General features: G+C 44.5%; 1 protein-coding gene across 4 annotated transcripts in view; it reads right to left on the reverse strand.

The window, feature by feature from the left end:
• Nucleotides 1-22,503, reverse strand: part of LOC113437853 (fibronectin type-III domain-containing protein 3A) — a 67,989-nt gene that overhangs the window by 11,880 nt on the left and 33,606 nt on the right. For all 4 annotated transcript variants that reach the window (XM_087940944.1, XM_087940945.1, XM_087940943.1 and 1 more), the window contains exons 6-21: nt 20,240-20,527; nt 19,067-19,122; nt 17,823-17,977; nt 17,387-17,446; nt 15,458-15,596; nt 14,841-14,894; nt 13,869-13,990; nt 13,573-13,747; nt 11,122-11,208; nt 8,789-8,927; nt 8,313-8,381; nt 7,306-7,424; nt 6,473-6,578; nt 4,160-4,335; nt 1,792-1,905; nt 558-707 (exon numbers count right to left, since the gene is read on the reverse strand). In XM_087940944.1, the coding sequence (XP_087797070.1) occupies nt 558-707; nt 1,792-1,905; nt 4,160-4,335; nt 6,473-6,578; nt 7,306-7,424; nt 8,313-8,381; nt 8,789-8,927; nt 11,122-11,208; nt 13,573-13,747; nt 13,869-13,990; nt 14,841-14,894; nt 15,458-15,596; nt 17,387-17,446; nt 17,823-17,977; nt 19,067-19,122; nt 20,240-20,527 (2,009 nt within the window). The remainder of the gene's footprint in view (nt 1-557; nt 708-1,791; nt 1,906-4,159; nt 4,336-6,472; nt 6,579-7,305; nt 7,425-8,312; nt 8,382-8,788; nt 8,928-11,121; nt 11,209-13,572; nt 13,748-13,868; nt 13,991-14,840; nt 14,895-15,457; nt 15,597-17,386; nt 17,447-17,822; nt 17,978-19,066; nt 19,123-20,239; nt 20,528-22,503) is intronic.

Consider the following 22,503-nt stretch of genomic DNA (forward strand, 5'->3'; position numbering starts at 1 on the left):
ACAGCTGGTCATTTGCATTCTGTTTAGAGAGACATTGAGGTCACTTGGCGGTTTATCTGTGTCCTCAGGATCAGGGGTCGCCAACCTTTTGGACCTCAGGAGCCACCAACCTCATAATTTTAGATCGCAGGGACCACTAACTGGTTCTGTGGGTGTGGCCAGTTCTCCTATAAATCCTTCATTTCCCACCGTTCAGTCAGAATGGAAGAAACTTCTTGGAGAGAAGCAAAAGGTCTTCAGAGAATAGTTGCACCTTTGGGACAACCATGTCCTGGATGACTGAGAATCTCCATAGACATTTCTTCAAAATATGGAATTCAGCCACATTACATTCCAAGAAATCCATTATTCCAAGCGTGCGTTATGGCAAAAACAACAGTATCCTTTTTTCTTTTTGCATAGCAGTGAATCAGTTGAGAAGTTTCAGACTCCCACCAGCACTGAAAAAATTTCAATTTATTTTCATCACGAAACATAGCTGAGGGTCTTAACATAATGTGAAGTTTTAAAATTTCAGGGGAAAAAAAAAAATTGCTGCTTCCCAAATCTACACGTACCTGTACTCTGCAATAGTAAGTAGTTGCAGGGGAGAGCCCCTTCACTTCGTAGCACAGCAGAGGGCCGGTGTAGACGATATGCATAGATCCTTCCATCTGCCCCCATTCTAGTCTGTATTCATTAACTTCTGCCCCATTGCATGGTGGGCTCTTGGGAGAGGTTAGAAGAAAGAAAAGGTTGAGAAGTTAGCATTTTGCATTTGTAAACTGCAGATGAACTTCACAAAAGATTGCTACGGCACTTTTGTTTACTGATGTGGGGTTGGAATTCAAACATTCTGCGAAAGAGGGCCTGCTAGGAGAAACTAGAAGCACACCCCTGTCTTTCAGAGAGGCCCTATCTAGGGTTTAAAAAGGACCTCCAGGATCTCTCCTGGGACATAAATAGATGGGTTGATCATGGTATTTGGCCCTGAAGACCAAATGTCTGGTGGTTTTCTCCTCTCGTAAAGTCAATTTTGGGGTGTATTCTACCTTGTTCAATCCACTTGGTAGCTATTTTGCAGTTTGCAGCTTCACTTCAGATTATTATATCTACTGCCTTAAGTACCTAGAAAATGGGAAGCTAGCAAGCCCTAAATCATAATCCCGCCCTTTGGGGACATTCCTAAGGATCACAAATCCACCAAGGAGCAAGAAAGGTCACAGACGTCATTCAGAAGTGTTGTGATGCGGTGTGGCAGCTAAGAAGGGATGCTAAGAGAGGCTAAAAGAGGAAGTAGGTCTTGCTCCCCAAATCTTAGCTGTGGAATTTATTTATTTTTTAAGAGTGCGGTGGCTCACGAGGCTAGAATGCTGGGTTGATAATTGTCAGGCTCGCGTTTGAGACCTGTTGCTGCCAGAGGGCTGGGTGAGCTCCCGTCACACATACTTCAGCTCCTGCCGATCCAGCAGTTTGAAAGCGGGCGACTGCAACTAGATAAATGGGTACCACTTCAGCAGGCAACCTCACAGGGATGCAAAAGGAGTCCCCAATGGGGTGTTCCACCTAGCAACAGCCATGTCACTGGCAAATCCTTTCACCGCAAGAGCACTTCAGTGCCTCCAACATGGAAAAAACGGAAAGAAAAAAAAAAAGCTCTGGAATATTCCAAAAGTATGCCACATACTTGGTCAACCCCAGACACTCTGTAGAGTCAGTTTCTGATTTATAGAATAGTCTTCCCAAAAAAAGCTTATTTATTGCATTTATACAGAAGGAAAGGGGGGGAGGGGGGAGAGAAAAACCACCTACCTCCCATGTAGCTACTACACAAGTAGCAGTTTTGCACGTTAAGAGTGGGGTGGAACATGGATCGGGGGGCCCTGGAGCTGTAGAGATCTCTGCCTTTTCTGAGTAAGGGCCGAGCTGCAGGGGGAAAAGTACCTTAAAATTATAAAAATGCTGAGCGATGGACCAAGTCAATACATATCGAAGAACCTCCACCATTACAACATCACTGGCTTCCCAACAGATTCTTTATAGGTTTGGTGAACAAAAAGGGTCTCCAGTCTCCAACAAACCCGCCAAGTTTAGTTTCTGGCCTTGATTTAGACTCAGCCCATGTACCAGTTTCACAGTCCGTGCCTAATCTTGTTCTGCTCCAATAACATTTGAAGGTGGTGTTAAGTCGAAGGAATACACCTTTATCTGCAATTCCATCAGTCCAAATAGTTTATTATCTGCAGAGCCCCAAATCTGATCATTCTAAGGGCTTCTTCCTGCTGGGCGCCTCTGACCTTGTGCCCCAGGAAGAAACCTTTAAGCCCATCCAGATGAAAACTACTAAGGAACGTCCTTGATCAGCTCTAAGGTTCCTAATGTAATCACTATCTGAGGGATGCTCGTTCCAGAAAGACCCAACCTTCGTGCCTTTTTCTTCCCTCATCCAAAGGCTGTTGGGAAAGGGGGCAGAGGCAGGCTGCACTTACGTTCACAGCCGGTTCGCGGGTTGTGAGAGCCCACGCATGCGCCCCTTGGGGACTGAAATGGAGCTTCAAACATGTAGCTAATCCACTCAGGCAGCTCCGGTGAGTCCAGCAGGGACGGCATGGAACTCAGCGGGGCAATGTGAGTGGGGGGGAATGAGCCAGAAACTTATTTAGATATGAAAAGAATAGCACACGGGCAGGTGGGCAGGCCCAGCCAGTGGTCACAACTAAGGGTTTGACCAAACCCACGTGACCATGCAGCAACCCACCACTGGAAAGGGGTGGTGGTGGAGGGGAGAGGAACCAAGAAGCTAAACTTTCTCTCCCACTGACTTTCTTTCTCCTTTACAGGAGCTAAAATTCCCTGCTTTCTCAGGAAAAACAGAATGCGGAATCGTTCCTTAACTACAGTAGACCAAGGATGCAAGTCTTCTCCATCGGGTCAGGCTCAGCCTCTCCTTCCCTGAGCAGCTTTCAAAATTCTCCAGGATTCTAATGAAAATGTTTGCAAAAAGCATATAGCTGCCTACTTCCACCCAGCTATTCAGAGTTCAAGACTTGAGTTGTTCCTGAACAGTCTACAAGTGTTGTACCAGCGGATGCTTTAAACTGGGCTCTTTCTTGTGGTGAGCTGGCAGCAGGTGTGGACGGCTGAGGAGAGCGAGGACTCAGATGAGGGGCCAGGACCATTAGGGGGTGGACTGCTGCCTTCAGAGATTGTGGGGGCTGGCAGCAGCAATGAGGAGGTTCCCGAGGAGCCTGTGCCAAGTGCATGTGCGTGCAGGGTTGCTCGTAGGAGAGAGCAGCTACAACACCACGGGCAACTCGGGAGTAAGGCTGCAAGTAATGGCCCCTCCTTCAAGAAGATAAAAGCCAGCTGTGCAGCAAACGTTCTTTGTAGGAAGCAAAAACGTTTTGAGACTCCAGCCTCGTGGACATTGCAGTTTCTTAAGTTGGCATTTGAAGGCTTTTGGGTTGTAAAATATTTCTTATCTGTGATTCTTGGCAGCCTCGCACAGTTTTGGCGAGGCTCGTGCTTATTAAAAGGTTTCTGTTCCCTTTGGTTCGTGTTTGTTTTATTGGAAAAGGGTTTTGGGTCAGAACAGGCTTTTTCAAACTTGGCAACTTTAAGAAGGACCGGACTTCAATGCCTAGAACTCCCCAACTAACTGGGCCATCAGGTGTCAACTCACAAAACGTTTCTATGCCTGTTTTAGTAGTTTCCATTTTAAAAAAAGGGAGGGGGGGGGTGGAGAGGAAGGAAATCTGGAGAAGCAGTGCAGCAGTTTGAAAGCGAATGTACATTCCAATTCTTATCTTTAAAATTCTTTTAATTAAAATCCTAGAGCTTTTGCCCTCGATGACACCCAGCCTGTGAACGGGCTCAATGGGAGAATCTGGTTTATGAGACACCCAGGGAGGAGGGGAGAAACAGGGTCACAGGGAACTGTAAATGACATATGCCAGAGTCGGCTTCATACAGGGCAGGGCCAGTATGTCGCCTCTAATAAAGTTTATTGAAGTTTACTGAAGTTTATTGAAGTTTGGCTGGAGAGCCATGATTTAATTAGAGCGACTGCTGGAACCCTGACTTCAGGCAATTGATGTCCACCCACCTTGGAAGTTGCCACGTTTGAAAACCATTGCTTTAAACCAACGGATTATTCTCTAGCAAGACCCCAAAGGCCTACCCCTGCTTTGTTGGCTGCCCGTATCCAAAAGCAGTATGTCCTCCCAGGAAGAAGTCCGTTCACGGTGCATTCCAAAGCTTGGCCACGGTAGGCTTGCCGGTGTTCTTCTTGGTCGCTGTTGGCCACTTCTAGTAGGTATTCCGATATCTCTGAGCCCCCATTGACGGAAGGAGGATCTGCAAAACAGGACAAGACCGTGAACAAAATACTTCTAACAGCAGAGATCTCCAAACATGGCGACTTTGATATCTGGTTGGTTGGGGAATTCTGGGAGTTGAAGTCCACAAGTCTTAAAGTTACCAAGTTTGGGGACCGCTGTCTTAGTCATTCATCATGAGATTGAGCCTTATCGTCTTTATTGCTCTTCTCATCGCTCTTTCTAAGGCAAGGGTCTTCAAACTTGGCAAGTTTAAGACTTGTGGGCTTCAACTCCCAGGATTCCTGAGCTAACATGACTGGAGGAGGGATTCTGGGAGTTGAAGTCCACAAAGTCTTAAAGTGGCCAAGGTGGGAGATCCCTGGTCTAGAGGATGCTTCACCACATTGGCTTCTTCTATGAAAAGTTCAGTCCGGAGGTGCCACCGATTTGTGGTTTCACTTCACGGGAGTCATCTGTAAAAGAAGCTCTAATGTTGCCGGTTGGGAAATTCTGGGAGTTACACAGCTTTAAAGTTGCCAAGTTTGAAAAACACTACTGCAGGGTTGTGTCAAACTCACAACCCTCATTGAGGAACGACTCAGGGCTGTGGCTGACCTCGGGGGACCGGGTGGGCGTGGCCGACTGGGTGGGTGTGACCAACAGGGTGGGCGTAGCCAGCTGGACACCACTCCCCAAACTGCTGGCATGTTTCCTCTTTGCACTGGGTAGACTGGGCTGAAGCGATGTGCACCAGCTCCTTACATTTTCCAGGATGGCCCCACACAGTGGTGGTATTCTACTAGTTCGGCCCAGTTGGGGCAAACCAATAGTAAAAAAATGCTACCGTTTGGCCGAACCGATATTTCCTCTTTCTCCCAATGGTCGGCTGTTCCAACTATCAGCTATGCTGGGCTCCCCTTCGCTGTCTTACCGCTTCGCCCAGGCAGCTTCCCTAAGGCCCAGGAGGCAAAAAGGGGCGCACGGGAGAGGCTGGGGGGGGAGGGTGTTTGCTGCCAAAAAAAACACGCCCACCCAGTCACCTGGCCACACCCACCTAGCCACGCCCACAAAACCGGTAGTAAAAATATTTGCATCCCACCCCTGGCCCACAGGCAGAATCCAACCACATCACAAGCCAAATCCAGCCCAGGGGCCTTGAGAGTTTGACAGCCCTGTACTACTGTAATGGATCTGCACTCAGCTGGGAGATGATGAACCCTCAGGCGCTCTCTAACCCCGTTCTCTGAAAATCAGAAAAGGCTAAGGATGTTTGGCCTTTCCAAGTTAGTTTTTCTCCCTCCCATCTTCTCTCTTTCCTCGTGGTGGTGGACAAAGAAGTGTCCAAGTCTGTTTTGAAGAAGATTCCCCATCGACAATGTTTCTCAACTAAATCTAATCCAAGATCTCTTGGCCTATCTGATCAACTGTTGTCCTCCCGAATCTGCAAAGTTGACATGTTCTTATGCAAAACGATGAGGAAGACTGTATTTAATCATGTAACAGAGAGGGGATTAATTTGGCCTTATCTTTTGTTGGTTGCTGCTCTGCTGTTTTTTTTTTCCAGCAGTCATCAATAACGCGGAAAAAGAAGAAAATAATGAGGGGACAAAATGACCCCCGTTGCAAGGAAGAGCCCCAGAGATGCCTCTACCCCATACCTTTGGCCTCACTCCCTGCCTCACTGCTCAACCAGCCTTGTAGCAATTCCAGAGGAAAAAAGAGCTATGCCCTTCAATCTGTTTTATTATTATTTTTGGGTAATACTTATCTATGGGCCTGGTTGATTTTTGTGGCTGTTTAGAGCACCACTTAAAATTTATTGGGCCTTTCCAACATTCCCCCGAACTGGTAGGATTTCACCGTGTTCTAAAACCTCTGGGGACAACAAAAATATCGCTCTTACGATATAATGGGCTGCGTCTACTCTCTGATTTATTGGAGAGATGGAAAATACAGGAATTATTGAGGCAATTTTGTTTCCAGGGTGGGAAAAACTGTATATTCTGAAGTGGTGTTCAACAACAACTACAACCCCCATAACTCTCTGGGTTGGTTGGATGGGACTATGGGGAAGTTACTGCCCCACTTCTGGGTTACGCAGTGATTTTATTCGAATTGAATTATTGAACTTATATATTTTTATACTCTTGTTTTCTTACGATTTGGGACCTTACCCCACTGCAGAGTAATTTCCTTAGGCTTGGCTTTGCCAGACAGGCACGGAGGATGACAGGGCCCAGGGGGAACAGCTGAGGTCTGGACAGTGAGTATATCAGATGGCTAAAAAAAAAGAAATCACAAGTTACTTGTTGATTTAGTTCAAAGTTCAGGGGGCCACCCAACTCAAAAAAAGAAAAGAAAAGAAAAAAAGCCACATCCCAAATAAATACAAATACAGGTAGTCCTCAACTTATGGCCTCAACTGAGCCCAAAATTTCTATGACTAAGTCAGGCATTTAATTAAATGAACTTTGCTCATTTTACGACCTTGCCACCATTGTTAAGTGAACCACTGCAGTTGTTACAAGTTAGTAACATGGTTCTTAAACTCAACCTGGATCCTGGATCCAACTCTGCCTGTCAAACAGGTTGTAAAAGAGGAACACATGACCCCAAGGACACTGCAACCGCCATAAATGCGAGTCAAGTTGCCAAGCATCTGAATTTTGATCAGGTGACCATGGGGGAACGCTGCAACCGTCATAAATGCGAAAAACCCTTTTCAATGCTCTTGTAACTTCAAACGGTCACTAAATGAACTGTTTGTAAGTCAAGGGCTACTATAAAACAAATAAAGCAGTTAACTGGCAAGGACACTCAAGATTTGTTATATTCCCCTGTCTTAACTCTGTAGGTATGAAAATCCTTGCAATCTCCTCCTTCCAAATTCCAACCACAGCACAATCTTAAGAAGGACAACGTGCAACTTATACCTTAGAAATGCAAAACATAAAACTCGGCTTGTATTTTTTTTTTCCCCCCAAGACGTATTTGTCTTCGCCCTCACCTGACTTTGTCCCCCTCTGCCAACACAGGAAACCTTCAGCCTGTAGCAAACGCCAGGCTTGAGATGGGTACATATGTGTTCTCTCGTGGACCCTTTATAGGCGGTTTCCCATTTACTGCCTGCAAGGAAAAAAGAAAGATCCGTTCACAACTCATTCCCAGGAGAATGCCGGACAACGAATGCCTCTTGGCCACGTTGCAGAAGAGACAGTTGAACGCTACAAAAAATTAATCCTGGCTATTCTCTCTCATGCAGTGTCTCCCTCCCTCCCTGCCCCCCAGCTTTTAAAGAGACATGAACTGGGGAAGATGACTCGTCTTCCCAGGGAGAAATGGCCAATCCCAAGTTACAAGAATCCGCAGTAATGTGGTTTTTTTTATATATATATAAAGGCTTAAAGCCAATACCACGAAGACAATGGGGCGTAGTAGTTATCATTAACAGTAATTAATGATAAATGCAATAGCGCTTAGACTTATATACCGCTTCACAGTGCTTTGCAACAATTTACAGAATCTGCCTATTGCCCTCACAAGAAGATAGGTCCTCATTTTACCAACCTCAGAAGGATGTAAGGCTGAGTCAAACTTGAACCGGTGAGACTCAAACTGCTGGCAGTTGGCAGAATTAGTCTGCAATACGGCATTCTAACCACTGCGCCACCATAGCTCAGTGTGGCACAGTGTTTAAAATGCAGGGATAGCGATAAGGATAAGGATAGGGATAGGGATAAGAGTAGAGTAGAATAGAATAGAGTAGAATAGAATAGAATAGAATAGAATAGAATAGAATAGAATAGAATAGAATAGAATAGAATAGAATAGAATAGAATAGAATAGAATAGAATAAACAGGAGCTGGAAGGTCCCTAGTCCCAAGCAGGGGAACCTATACTATTTCAGTTAAGTGGCTGTCTAGTTTCTCCTTAAAACCCCCGGATCAATTCAAAGCGTGATTGATTCCATTTTTAAAAAAATATACAGAGAAATGAATTATTCAGATGCTTACCAGCAGAGGCTTCGGAAATTTCTAAAATATATGAAGTAACATCTGATCCTCCGGTATCTTTCGGCGGGTCTAATTTAAGAAGAAATGCAGAAACAGTTCAAAACTTGAAAGAAAACCAAAGTTTTAACGTCAACGACAGTTAACTGCAATTACTGCACCGGGCTGAAAAAATACATTGAGGAAGGCTGTCTTCAGCCATGCTTCTATCTATTTTCAAATGAAGAGCTGGGCTCAGAAAGGAAGGCTTTAGTCGAACAGGATTAATTTAGCTCTTCTCTACAGAAAGCAGTGCACTGCCTTTTATTTAACCTCAGATTAATTCTGAAAACATTGGCAATGTGCTACGGAACCAGGAAAAAAAAAATGCAACGTGAATACAGTCCCTCTCTTTCCATTTTATACGGCTAAGGATTGGGCAGGGCAGCAGAGGGGAGGGAACAAAGGAAAACTTCCACAAAGGAATCAAGTTGTCTTACCCCAAGTCACTTTCACATTGTGGGAATGGATTTTTCCCTTTACAGTTGGTTTACCAGGTGGTCCAGGCTTGTCAGGGCAGGTACTATACTCCACAACTTCACTGGGCCCGCTTTTCCCTTCAGTGTTGTGAGCAAACAACTGTCCCATCGCAAAAGAGAACAAACTTAAGTTAAAAACGTGTATGTGGTTTTTCACTGTTTTAAAAAATCAGAGCGAGAATCTCCATGGACGTTTAGGGGAGGAAGTTTTGATTCTTTGTTCCCCATATAAAAAAACATGCCAAAAGTATTTTTTCAAAAGGCAACTGGATTTCCTTTTTCTTTTTTTAATGTTTTTTTTAATATTTACAATAATTCCATCGTTCATTAATAAAGTGTGTCGACTTGGTACGTATATTTTGTGCTAACAATTATAATTAATACTTTTCTTACTAATATAACAATAATCACATTTTCTTTATAAGCCATTATTTCTTATATCTATTACTTTTATAGCAATCTTAACTTATTCCTCTACATCTGGGATGGCGGACCTATGACACGCGTGCCACTTGTGCTGGCATGTGAGCCGCAGGCAAACTTACCTTGCTGCGAATGTGAACACCTCACAGCGGTTTTTTGTTTTCCCCGTTTGGTTTGAGGCCTTTTTCGGCCTCCCAGAGGTTGGAAAAACCTCTGCAAGGCTTCTCAGACTGAATTATAGGCCCGTTTCGTCACTTCCTGTAATACTGGAAGTGACAAAACAGGCCTATAATTCGGCCTGAGAAGCATTGCAGAGGCTTTTTCCAAGCCTCTGGGAGGCTGAAAAAGGTCTCAAACCAGCCGAAAAATCAGCTGTGAGGCACAGTGGGGGATTATGAGCACATGCACAGGGGGCATGGGGTGGGAGGCACGCATTGCATTTTGGGTGCTGGCACGCAAGTGCAGGTGCGCTCGCAATTTTTGGCACAGGAGCCCACAAAGATTAGCCACCACTGCTCCATATATTCATCTACTCAGTTTTAAACTTGTTTTATTTTCCAGGCAGCTGGATTTTCTGTGTTTTTACTTGAAGACGTTTCACTTTTCATCCAGGAAGCATCCTTCAGTTCTTCTTCAGTTTCTTGGATGAGAAGGGTCTTTGTCTTCAAGGAAAAAACAAAGTCCAGTTGCTTTTCGACAAAACACCTTTGAAATGCCTTTCTCCATTAGATATCCATATATTATTGGCCTATGGGGGCCACAAAAAAGCCTGAAATTCCACAGGACTCTAAGAATATATGTACGTGTAGAATAACCTCACTCTCCTCATAACACATGAAAATAATTATGAAGTTGAGCACAGGGTAAACAGGAAGGGCTATCACAGGAGATTTGCAGAATTTGGTGGTGAAAGGGGAAGTTGGGAGACCCAAGAATTCAAAGGAAGAGAATCTCTGCAGCTCAGGGTTGAACTATGGTGTCCTTGGTGCTTTCTGAGACTGGTTGTTCGCTTGTGGGTATTTCATTATTCGACTGTTCCATTATTCGGAATTCCAGTATTTGAAGGGCTGCCACGAAGAAGAGGAGGTCAATTTATTTTCAAAAGCACCAGAAAGCAAAACAAGAAACGATGGATGGAAATTGATCCAGGGGAGAAGCAACTTGGAATTAAGGAGAAGCTTCCGAAGAGTGAGGACAATTAACCAGTGGAACATTTGCCTTCAGAAGTTGTAGATGCTTCATTACTGAAAGTTTTTAAGGAAAGACTGAACAATCACCTATCTGAAATAGTACAGGCTCTCCTGGCAGGAGCAGGGGGTTGGACTAGAAGATCTTCAAGGTCCCTTACAGCTCTAGTCTAGTCGCCGGTGCTCGTGTCCAACCTCGTTGGATAACACAACATCCTCAAGCAAACCGCCAAGGTCAGAGAGCACCAAGGACTCTATAGACTCGAGAATCTTCATGATCTTCCAATCAATGAACAAGACATTTTGCAAGCTAATAAAGGATAGCTGAAGACTGGGGAGCGTAGCGAGGTTCACAGAAGAGCCGTACGTCAACGACATCAGCTTTGCGTAAAGAAAAACTCAAATTCAATCCCCCGTGTCTCCAGTTAGAAATTGTAAAAAAAAAAAAAAACCTTAAAAAGTTGCTGCTACTTAGGTTTCTCAGTATTGAACTACAGGGGACCAAGGAAGGATTCAATCAAATAATTTCCAAGGTCTTTAGTGGAAATCTAAACTTCTCCTAGAGCCTAGAGGTCATATATTTCACCAAGTTTGTAGGAACAAGTCACTAGTCAGCAGTTTCCGGGGAAGAATGGGGGGTTTCTTAGCACGTGGATGTGTCCATCAGTTGGATTTGGCACCTACCCTAAATTTATAGGCAGTGTTTCTTCTAAGATCACTTAAAGTGCAAGAAAGCTCATCTCCATTGTACCCTGCTTGGAAGCCATAATCCTGCAGAAAGAAAAAACACATCCAGAGTTCACATATTTCTTAGTAAACTTATAGCCGAGGATTATATAATGTGTACATTCATGACAACTGTAATTTTAAAAAAAAATCATAACAATCCCAGTAATTATTCAGAATGGATGTGTGTTCCCAGTTAAAGAATCTGCATTCACGTCAAAGATGTAGGAAGAGGGAAATCTACCTTATATACACTGCTCAAAAAAATAAAGGGAACACAAAAATATGACATCCTAGATCTGAATGAATGAAATATTCTTATTAAATACTTTGTTCATCACATAGTTCAATGTGCTGACAACAAAATCACACAAAAATTATCAATGGAAATCAATTTAAGCAACCCATGGAGGTCTGGATTTGGAGTTACACTCAAAATTAAAGTGGAAAAAAAACACTACAGGCTGATCCAACTTTGATGTAATGTCTTTAAAACAAGTCAAAATGAGGCTCAGTAGTGTGTGTGGCCTCCACGTCCCTGTATGACCTCTCTACAATGCCTGGTCATGCTCCTGATGAGGTGGCAGATGGTCTCCTGAGGGATCTCCTCCCACACCTGGACTAAAGCATCCCCCAACTCCTGGACAGTCTGCAGTGAAACGTGGCATTGGTGAATGGAGCGAGACATGATGTCCCAGATGCGCTCAATTGGATTCAGGTCTGGGGAACGGGCAGGCCAGTCCATAGCATCAATGCCTTCGTCTTGCAGGAATTGCTGACACACTCCAGCCACATGAGGTCTAGCATTGTCTTGCATTAGGAGAAACCCAGAGCCAACCGCACCAGCATATGGTCTCACAAGGGGTCTGAGGATCTCATCTCAGTACCTAATGGCAGTCAGGCTACCTCTGGCAAGCACATGGAGGGCTGTGCGGCCCCCTAAAGAAATGCCACCCCACACCATTACTGACCCACTGCCAAACTGGTCATTCTGGTGGATGTTTCAGGCAGCAGAACGTTCTCCATGGCATCTCCAGACCCTGTCACGTCTGTCACATGTGCTCAGTGTGAACCTGCTTTCATCTGTGAAGAGCACAGGGTGCCAGTGGCGAATTTGCTAATCTTGGTGTTCTCTGGCAAGTGCCAAACATCCTTCACGGTGTTGGGCTGTCAGCACAACCCCCACCTGTGGACGTCAGGCCCTCATATCACCCTCATGGAGTCTGTTTCTGACCATTTGAGCAGCCACATGCACATTTGTGGCCCACTGGAGGTCATTTTGCAGGACTCTGGCAATGCTCCTCCTTTCCTCCTTGCACACAAGCGGAGGTAGCGGTCCTGATGCTGGGTTGTTACCCTCCTACAGCCTCTTCCACATCTCCTGATGTACTGGCCTGTCTCCTGGTAGTGCCTCCATGCTCCGGACACTACGCTGACAGACACAGCAAACCTTCTTGCCACAGCTCGCATTGATGTGCCATCCTGGATGAGCTGCACTACCTGAATCACTTGTGTGGGTTGTAGACTCCCGTCTCATGCTACCACTAGAGTGAAAGCACCGCCAGCATTCAAAAGTGACCAAACCATCAGCCAGAAAGCATAGTGGTCTGTGGTCACCACCTGCAGAACCACTCCTTTCTTGGAGATCTTGCTAACTGCCTATGCTTTCCACCTGTTGTCTATTCCATTTGCACAACAGCATGTGAAATTGAATGTCAATCAGTGTTGCTACCTAAGTGGACAGTTTGATTTCACAGAAGTGTGACTGGCTTGGAGTTACACTGTGTTGTTTAAGTGTTCCCTTTATTTTTTTTGAGCAGTGTATAGTCACTGGTTTATTAATAAGCACATAATGTAACACAAAACAATGTTACAAAACATTCCAAAAGCTTTGTCATACTAATACAAATTGCTTCATCCTATGATTATTAGAAAATTATTGCCTTTCTCAAAACAAGTGGATTCCGTGTTTCCAAAAACAATTTCTTAAAACTTCTGGAATAACAACAATTTTCCGATATTTTTATGAGGGTTTTTTTTAGCCACCTCCTCCCATGCTTGACAGAGACATTATTCCTAATAAACAGTCAGATATCCTCCAGTCTCATCCAAAGCAGTTCCCCCACCCCCGCTTTTCTCTGAATCCAAAGCATTATGCAACCCTCCTGTTTACTGCGTTTGCCCTTCTTCTAAGGGGAAGCCTTCTGAGTAGCAACCATTTTGAGTTAAATGACTCTCAGAAGGATTCGCTGACTGCCAGATCCTCTCGGGATGGGCAAACTGGCACAGAAAGCAATTATTCACTAGGTAACCTCCGAATCCACCCCAAGAGGGCAGCTGCTCTCTTCCAAGTCTTCTCTCTCCCCACCCCCACCCCTACTCAAGGCTCTGGGTTCAAAAGCTACTCACCGAACCGTCTTCTTCCATTTCTAAAATGTACGTCAGAGAGTCGTCCGACGAAATGCCGCTGGGAGGCGCCCATTTTAGGGACAAACCGTTCACGCCTGCCTTACTTAGCTGGGGTGGGAGGGGCGGTGGTGGAACAACCCCGATGGTGAAGCAGACCAACGTCTCGCCGAACCCACTGGGGAGGACCCAACAATAATAACAGCAATAATAATTGTGCAGTTAGGGAAGAAACCGAGTCACACAAGTCCTCGTGGAAATGGCGAACTTGCCACGTCTCCCGGCCCCCCACTTTTTACCTCATGCCGATGTCGTTTTTGGCTGCTAGTCTGAATGAGTATTTGGTAGAGGGGGACAGCTTGGTGACTTTGTGCTGCTTTAGATGACCGTAGTAGCACTCTTTGAAGGCTCCAGTCTTCCCCTTTTCAAAGAAGAACACAGTGATGGAGTTGGAGGGAACCCTTGGAGGTCTTCTAGCCTCTCTGCCATTTCAGACAGATGGCTGTCCAGTCACTTCTTATTAAAATTAAGTCAGAGAGTGCAGTAAAGTCCAATGGATCTAATACAATTTCTCCTTGACAAGCCAATTTTAATGCCATTATTTTATAATCCAAAATATATTCTTTTTTAAATAGCAATATAAACGGCCATTTTGGTCAAAAAAGCATTCTGGTGCTAATCTTTTAGGGCAAGGTTTTTGTTTTGTTAAAAAAAAAAACACCTGTATTTATTAGAAACCCACAACCAGGAATATAACACGTATATGGAGGCTAAACCAATTTCATGGTGTACATGATGTATAATGACAGTAAAGGCTACAGTCTAATACTCTAATGTCATAGGGACACAAGACTGCCTTGGTTAAGGCTTACACAGCTGGATTATGAATTAAGCTTGACAGGAATCAAATGGACAATGTTACAACTAGCTATTATCCATCGATGCTGCCCGGGCTGCTTTCCAATTCTGAGAAATTTATGATCTTCATACGAGACTTTTAAGGCATCCTCGCTTTTTTAACATCCACCTGAAATCTTAACAAATCCTAGCTTAAGCTCCCAAAATCTTAAAACCAAAGGTGCTGAAAACCTGTTTTGGAAATTCTGTTTCTTGCCTCCCAGGAAAGTGGACTGGCTGGGAGTCAAAGCAGGCAACTTCCTTCTCTCAGCATTTGCATTGAAGGATATTTTATCCAAATGCAGACCAATGTCTCGATCAGAACACCAGAATTATTGTGATTTATAATAATTTATTAAACACAAGAAGCATACCTCATCCCATTCTAAAAGGTAGCTAGTTATTTTGGACCCATTGTCATTGGAGGACTGTGAAAGAAAGAAAAGAAGGTTAGGTTGTTAGGTTATTTAGAGAGGAAATTACTTCATACTACTTCATTCCTATAGAAAACACACCTCCATTCTCTATATGGACTTTCATTCTGCAAGGGGAAAGAAGAGGAGGAGGGAGCAGTCCCTAAATGAACTATCTGCAAGGTGAGGACTACCTGTATAGCCTCATTAAGCAACACCCCCAATAATCTTGATCTGTGTTTTTTTAATGGGTTTTACTATATGGTACTTGGAGTCTCCTATGCGTGAGTTGGTGGCTATGTCAATTTAATAAATAAATGAAATCTGTATCTCCAAGAATGCCTTCAGGCCCTACATCTCTCACCCTCACCTCCAGGCCTGCTTAAAAAGCAAAGACAATGTTGAATTATTGCCCAGTGCCAGCACTACAAAACTGTGTGTAATGGCAGCGGAATGCCATTCAAAGCAAGCTGTAAGGAAGATCATTACAAGGAGGGAGGGGAGAACTGTTATTTCTTGTGAAATCTCAAGTTATGGCCCACCCAGAGACTGGGATCCATGCTTGGCTTTGCTCTTACCTTCCACTGTAAAGTCAGGCTGTTTTTGGTTTTGTTGACTACTTTTGGTGCCGCTGGAGGATCTGGTTCACAACTCTCGGTGGTAAAACTCACCAGCTCTGAAACAGATTCCTTTGTGGAATGACCCAACGCTGAAACTCTGCATGAAGTTAAAACAGACATAGATATAGCTATAAAAAACAAAAGCCTCAGGTCTTATCCCGTTTTTTTCTGGATACTGCTATCATTCCTCGTTGTATGTTCATTTTGAAGGTCAGTTGGAGATGGGGAAACGTTTGGAAAGGGGGGCATATAAGAGCATTCAGTAAACTGAAGGATCAAGTAATCTGCCATTTGTCAGAAATGGCGGAGGGCTGCGGTGGCGAACCTATGGCACGTGTGTTGGGAGTGGAATGCAGAGCCATTACTGCCGGCACACGATCCCTCACCCAGGGCAGGTTTACTGCGCATGCATGCGTGCTGCCCGCCTGGCAGCTGATTCTCGGGTATCTGGCACACATGTGGGAGGGGCGGGTGTGGGAGATGTGCATGCATGCGCAGAGATGCACGGCGCAGGGGGGGGTCACTCACACATGCACAGACACATGCAGTGTGGGGAGGTTGTGCACGCGTGCAAAGAGACGCGGGGAGGTTGTACACACATGCACAGGGGGCGTGGGGGGACCCTCACGCATTGCCTTCTGGGTGCTGGCACGCAAGCGAGCATGCAATTATTGGCACAAGAGCCCCAAAAGGTTAGCCACCACTGGTATAGGGTCTCCTGCTTGGGTGGGGGGGTTGGACTAGATGACCTACAAGGTCATTTCCAACTCTGTTCATTTAATTTAATGCCAAACATACAATGAAACAAAATAAACCAAGGAAGCGAAGCTACCAACATACAGTACAATGACATTGAGCTCTGTGAAAAAGAACAGACCATGGGGCTCTTATGAGATACATCTATTTCAGGAACTTCCATTTGGAATACATCCCTCTTATGGTAGGTTCATTAGAAGAGACCCACATATCCAGATTCCTTTCTCCCCATTCTCAAGACCCAAATACAGTGGAACCTCGGGTCACGGCCGTAATCCGTTCCAGGACTTCGGTCGCAACCCAATTTGGTCACGATCGGAAGCGAGACTGACTGTGCATGCACGCACACACAAAAATTGGCACGGAAGGGGACACTGCCGCGGTTGTGTTTGAACGCCACCTGAGGATGTGTCTGCGACCAGTCTCGGTCGGCACCCGATTTAGTCGTGGTCAGAAGCGTTTGCGACCCAAGGTTCCACTTTACCTGCCTTAAACTGGCAAAACCCTTTATACCTCATTTTATTTGACAACAAAATCCAACTGTCGACTCATCAAATATTTCTATGGTCTTTTTAGAGTTGCCAAAAGAAAGGGAGGAGGGAGCAGTTCAGCTGTTTACAAAACCGAAACTGCATTCCATAAATAGTTATCAAAGATAGTAACTAGGTGACCGAAGTTTCTGCCGTGCAAAATTCTAACTGGAGAACATGATTGATGACTCTTGGCTATGGATGTGTCCCATTAGAGAATGTGAATTACGATACACCCAGGGAATGGAGGGAAAACCAGGGTCAAGGGTGACAATGGATTATATGTCTCAGAGTCGGTTACACCCAGGCAGTGCCGGCATGTTAACTCCCAATAAATCTTCTTTAGGCTTTGGAAGTTCGGCTAGAGACTCATGATTTAAATGGGGGTGACTGCCGGAACCCTGACACCAACATTCTCCAATAAGGGCCATAAGAAGGTTTAAAAACACCCCCCAAAAAGTCCTCTATTGGCACTGGTGTAATTTCCATGTCCCCTGAACCCCTTGATGGAAGCCCCCAAAAAAAAACCCTTCAAATTTCAAACATTGTGATCTTTGTTTTATTGTCTTGCTATTGATAAACGTTTGCATTCCAAGCTCACCTGACATGATAATCAGTTGCTGGTCGGAGTTCAGAGAGAGTAAAAGTTACATCCTCACCACTGTAGGGGTGGGGGAAAGACACCGTTAGATCATAACACCAACAAAATAATGAGCTACAATATCCTCCTCTGCCTTTTGCAGAGGGGAAAATCCTAAAATAAAAACATGCTTACGCTGACAAATCCGCTAGCAAATGCAACTTGCAAAACTAGGTATCGGGAAGGATGGCAGAGAATAAAAAATTAGGTCTGCAAGCTAATCTTAGAATTTACTTCTGGGATTTGGCACTCAAAGGTTCAACAGTGGAAACAAATATAAGCTCAACTTTTCAAATTATTTCTACGGAAACCAAGCTGGGAAACAAGCCTGATTGACACTGGCTGTCAAGTTGCCGGCTAAGAAAGCTACGCCATTCAATTATGAAAGTGGACTCACCTGTAAAGGGATTTAAATTTTCCGTTTTTACCGCTATTCGAGATTGCCACTTCAAAAGTAAAGGCTTCAGGAGCGAGACTCTGCATTTCTTCATTCTGGGCTGCGGCTGGGGCATTCCAAGAAATAACTGCTGAACGCGCCTGTATCTCAGAGACCTTTGAAAAGCAAAAGGGAAGATGGTGGCCATTTACAATACAAGCATGCAGTATGTGGTTGTTTTGCTGCTTTCTCCAAAATGACGACAGCTGCACTGTGCCTTTACATCCCAACTGGATGGGTCTGGCGCATCGTCATCATGAGCCCTGGTGGTGAAGTGCAGTATTGCAGGCTAACTCTGCCCACAAGCTTGGAGTTCGATCCCAATGGGGCTAGAGGCTGACACAGCCTTCCATCCTTCTGAGGTCACAGATTGTTGGAGGGTGGGGGATACAAATAATGCTTCTACATTGTAAGAAGATAGTGCCACCCACGGTGCTGTAATGTGCTAAGGGGTGGTATATAAGGAGACATGGCTGTGTAGTGGTTAGAATGCAGTATTGCAGGTTAATTCAGCTCACTGCTGGAAGATCGATTCTGACCGGCTCAAGGTTGACTCAGCCTTCCACCCTTCCAAGGTTGGTAAAATGAGGACCCAGTTTGTTAGGGAAAATATGCTGACTCTGTAAACCATAAACTATAAAGCACTATGAAGTGGTATATAAGTCTAAGTGCTATTGTTATTGCTATATGAGCCTAAATGCTATTGCTATAGGGCAGGGTCTCCAACCTTGGGCCCTTGAAGCCTGGCGGACTTCGACTCCCAGAATTCCCCAGCCAGCTGGCTGGGGAATTCTGGGAGTCGAAGTCCGCCAGGCTTCAAGGGCCCAAGGTTGGAGACCCCTGCCATAGGGTATAAGGTATAACAGGGCATGGTTGGATCTAAATGATGCTGCTTTCAACAGGCTGCCTTTGGAGCCATCTTGTGGATGTTCCTGGCGTTCATGTATTCTCCTGTCCTCATCCTTTCCTACTTGAACTTAGAGGCTAAATCAAGTTCTATTTTCCACCCACTTCTTATTTATTTAAACATCTACACACGTGGATGAACTTGTCCTCCTAGTGCAGTTAAAGACATGTTTCACTTGTAATATTTAAGGTATAGAACTGAAAACCAAATCTGATATAACTTTAAATCTTTGTTCTATCTTCGTTTGGTTTGAGAAGGTTAGAAGGCCCACAGGCCTTGATTAGTTATTGCAACTTACCGTAGGCTTACCGAAGCTCAAGAGTTCTTCAGATTTTCTAGACTCTGTGTCAGATTCTAGGAGGAAAAACAAAAAAAACACAACAACACATTAAGCGAAGGGGAAACAGATCAAAAAAAGCCCCAGTCAAATGTTTTTTCAACTGCAGTGCCAACAGATAAAAGTTGTTGGAAGCAGCAAAACACCAAGCTGAGCAAAGTTCACTGGCCTTATTTGTTTTGACCACTGAATCTGCCAAACTTGCAAGTTTGCTCAGAAAGAGGAAAACAGGACGGGTTTCATTTTAACTCGCCCTGTGATGCCATCCAGAATTTGCACGTGTCTTGCATGGCCTTTGGCCAATTTTAAAATTCTAGTATTTAAAATCCGAAGAGCAAGTTCTCCTTCTCGTTCACTTCGGAAATAGAGTTTAGAACATTTTCTTTCGTTAGAAAACTTTCGTAAAGGGTGTGTGTGTGTGTGTGTGTGTGTCCATTTTTGAGATTAGACAACATAAACAAATAATAAGCAAACTTTCCTCAAAGGACAGGCTACATTCCCTGCCCTGGGAACCTTTCGAAGCATCTGTTAATTAAGATTAAAGCTTCAACACTAAGAATGCTAAAATGACTGAAAAGGGGAAAGATTTGCATGTTTCCAGATAATATTATGTTCGTTTTTCTGCTTAAGACTTCCGTGGCTCAAAGTTCAGAATGCAAAGGGCTGAATAAGCCAATGGAAACAAAGGAACCTATGATTACGGGTGTTTCTTTCTGGATGGCATATTTTTTTTCCCCTTTTCTTTCACTGGAGAACTAACTGGCTGTTTGTAGGACAGTCAATCAGGCCCAATTATATTTTGCCGATGACTTTGGCCCAGGGAACTCCAGTGCCCCCACTTAATAATACCTTTGCTTCTATGCTGTCACAACATGGTACTTTTAACCCAGCAGTGAAGCATTTCATCTTCTGAATAGACCCATCTCCCAGTTGATGGGAGAAAATAAAGAGTCCTCTCCTGGTACCATATAGGAAGACATCGCCGTTTTATTCCTTTCCCACGGAGGAAATGGACTTGTTGATTTTACCAATTCACAGGTAGCCTACTCCCCCCATGGCTCCAAAGCTTACGTGCAACTGATTAATGCATGCACCCATTTCCCCCCCAAAAAAACCCCTCCAAATTTTATGCACCTCCCATTCCTGAATCGGCTGACGGGATGGGGCTTCCCCGGGTTTTTCCTATATGCTTCTGTTTGATTTGCCCTACGGTGCCTGGCTGCCCCTTTCCGTAGCCGTTCTGAACGTTGGTGCCAGACGAGGCGCTGTTGGCTTTGTGAGGTGAGGAAGGAGGGCTGTTGGCCTTGTTATTCGTATGTCCAGTGGCCTGCCGGTCTTTTAGCCTCTTCTTCAGATGTTCTTGCATTTTGAGAGTCCTCTCGTCTCGCTGGACAAAGTTTGCTCTGCTATGGGAACGGGACTCTATAGAGAGGCAAAGGCAAAAAGGACCCCGTTAGATGGAACACAACTGCAAAGCGTTGTGTTTAAAATGCCTTCAAGGCTTAGACCAGGGGTCCTCAAACGTGGCAACTTTAAAGACTTGTGGACTTCAAGTCCCAGAATTCCTCAGCCAGCCATGTCTGCTCCTTTTTCTTCTATCCCATCCAAAGAGGAGAGAGTGCAGAGGAAGGGATTACAAGAGAGTAAGCTATGCTGGCTGAGGAATTCTGGGAGTTGAAGTTCATAAGTCTTAAAGTTGCCAAGTTTGGAGACCTCTGGCTTAGATAGATATGGAATCAAAAATGTAAAATTTCCTGCGTATTTGTATACGTTGCAAAATGGGCCTGACGGTGCTAACAACCAGGCCCATTTTTGCAACATATACAAATAAGCACAAATCGAGTGTGTATATGTATGACTTTATATAAGAGAAAAAGAGTGTGAACGAGCACAAGAGTTAGGGTAAGGTATAAAATAGGATCCGATATGATTTTATTAAATAGTAATGCCATACAGGTAGCCCTCGTATTACAACAGTTCATTTAGTGACTGTTCAAAGTTACAGCAGCACTGAAAAAAGGGACTATGACCATTTCTCACACTTACGACCACTGCAGCTTCCCCATGGGTCATGTGATCAAAATTCAGACACTCAGCAAATGACTCTTTATCTATGATGGTTACAGAGTCCTGGTAAATGGGGAAGGCAGATTCACTTAACAATGGTGGCAAGAAAGGTCGTAAAATTGGGCAGAATACACTTTTACAACAGCCTCGCTTAGCGACAGACCTTTTGGGCTCAATTGTGGTCATACGTCAAGGGCTACCTGTATTACATAACCAGTACAGGTGGCTGCAGGCATGCTAGCACTGTAAACAGGGAACTTTTAACTTCCTTTTTCTTGATTTCCCTCTGCAAGCTTGTTTGGACTATGGGGGCAGCTTCCCCTGTAGAGGGAAACAAATCCATAACTGAAGCCTGCTTTTAGAGAAATCAGCATCCTGCAATTGAGAAAACTTTGTAAGCCAGCTAGTTGTCGTGGGGCGAGGGTTTTCTCCCAGCCGAACCCACCTCGAAGAGTAGCTGCTGTAGGGAAAACGGAAGAAGGAAGCATTATGAGGGGTCCTTGATGTTATCTGAGCTTGGCAGTTTTCCTGCAGAAGTTTCATGACCCAAACTAGGTAACACCATCAGAAGTCCTTACTAGCACTGATGATGTTACCCAGTTTGGGTAATGAAACGTCTGCAGGAAAACAACCAAGCTCAGAGAGCACCAAAGACCAGACAGTACCCCTCCTCTTCTTCTTCCTCTTCCTCCTCCTCCCAAACCCCACTCCCTTCTAGTACTATTATCTACAGTAGTTTGGTTATGAAATATCTGCAAGAAAACCACCAAGGACCCCTCATTTGAACCCTGAGCCACAAATACTCTCCTTTATAGGAAGCATTATCTATACCGTCTTGAGCTATACAAAGTGTAGGCAAGATAGATAAATGATCTTTACTACTTCAAGTGCTTGATTCTTCTTTTTTTTTTTTTTTGCTTCTTCTTCTCCCTTCCAAACGGCAGAGTTGCATTGAACCCAATTGCTCTAAATTTGCACTGGTGACAGAAAGTTTGTGAATCCTTTAAAAATAGCAATAGCAGTTAAGACTTATATAATGCTTTACATCCCTCTCTAAGCAGATTACGGAGTCAGCCTTTGGCACACAACAATCTGGGTCCTCATTTTATCCACCTCGGAAGGATGGAAGGCTGAGTCAACCTTGAGCCGGTCAGGATTGAACTGCTGGCAGTGAGAAGAATTAGACTGCAAAACTGCATTCTAACCACTTGCATCACTGCGGCTCACAATGGCTTTAGACCAGTATTTCTCAACCTTAGCAACTTTTAAGATATGCTGGCTGGAGAATGCTGCTACGGTTGAAAAACATTGTTCTAGGTCTCTCCATAAAA

This window comes from Pseudonaja textilis, chromosome 12 (assembly GCF_049901715.1).
Source record: "Pseudonaja textilis isolate UNSWEBS1 chromosome 12, rPseTex1.2, whole genome shotgun sequence".
Lineage (NCBI taxonomy): Eukaryota > Metazoa > Chordata > Lepidosauria > Squamata > Elapidae > Pseudonaja > Pseudonaja textilis.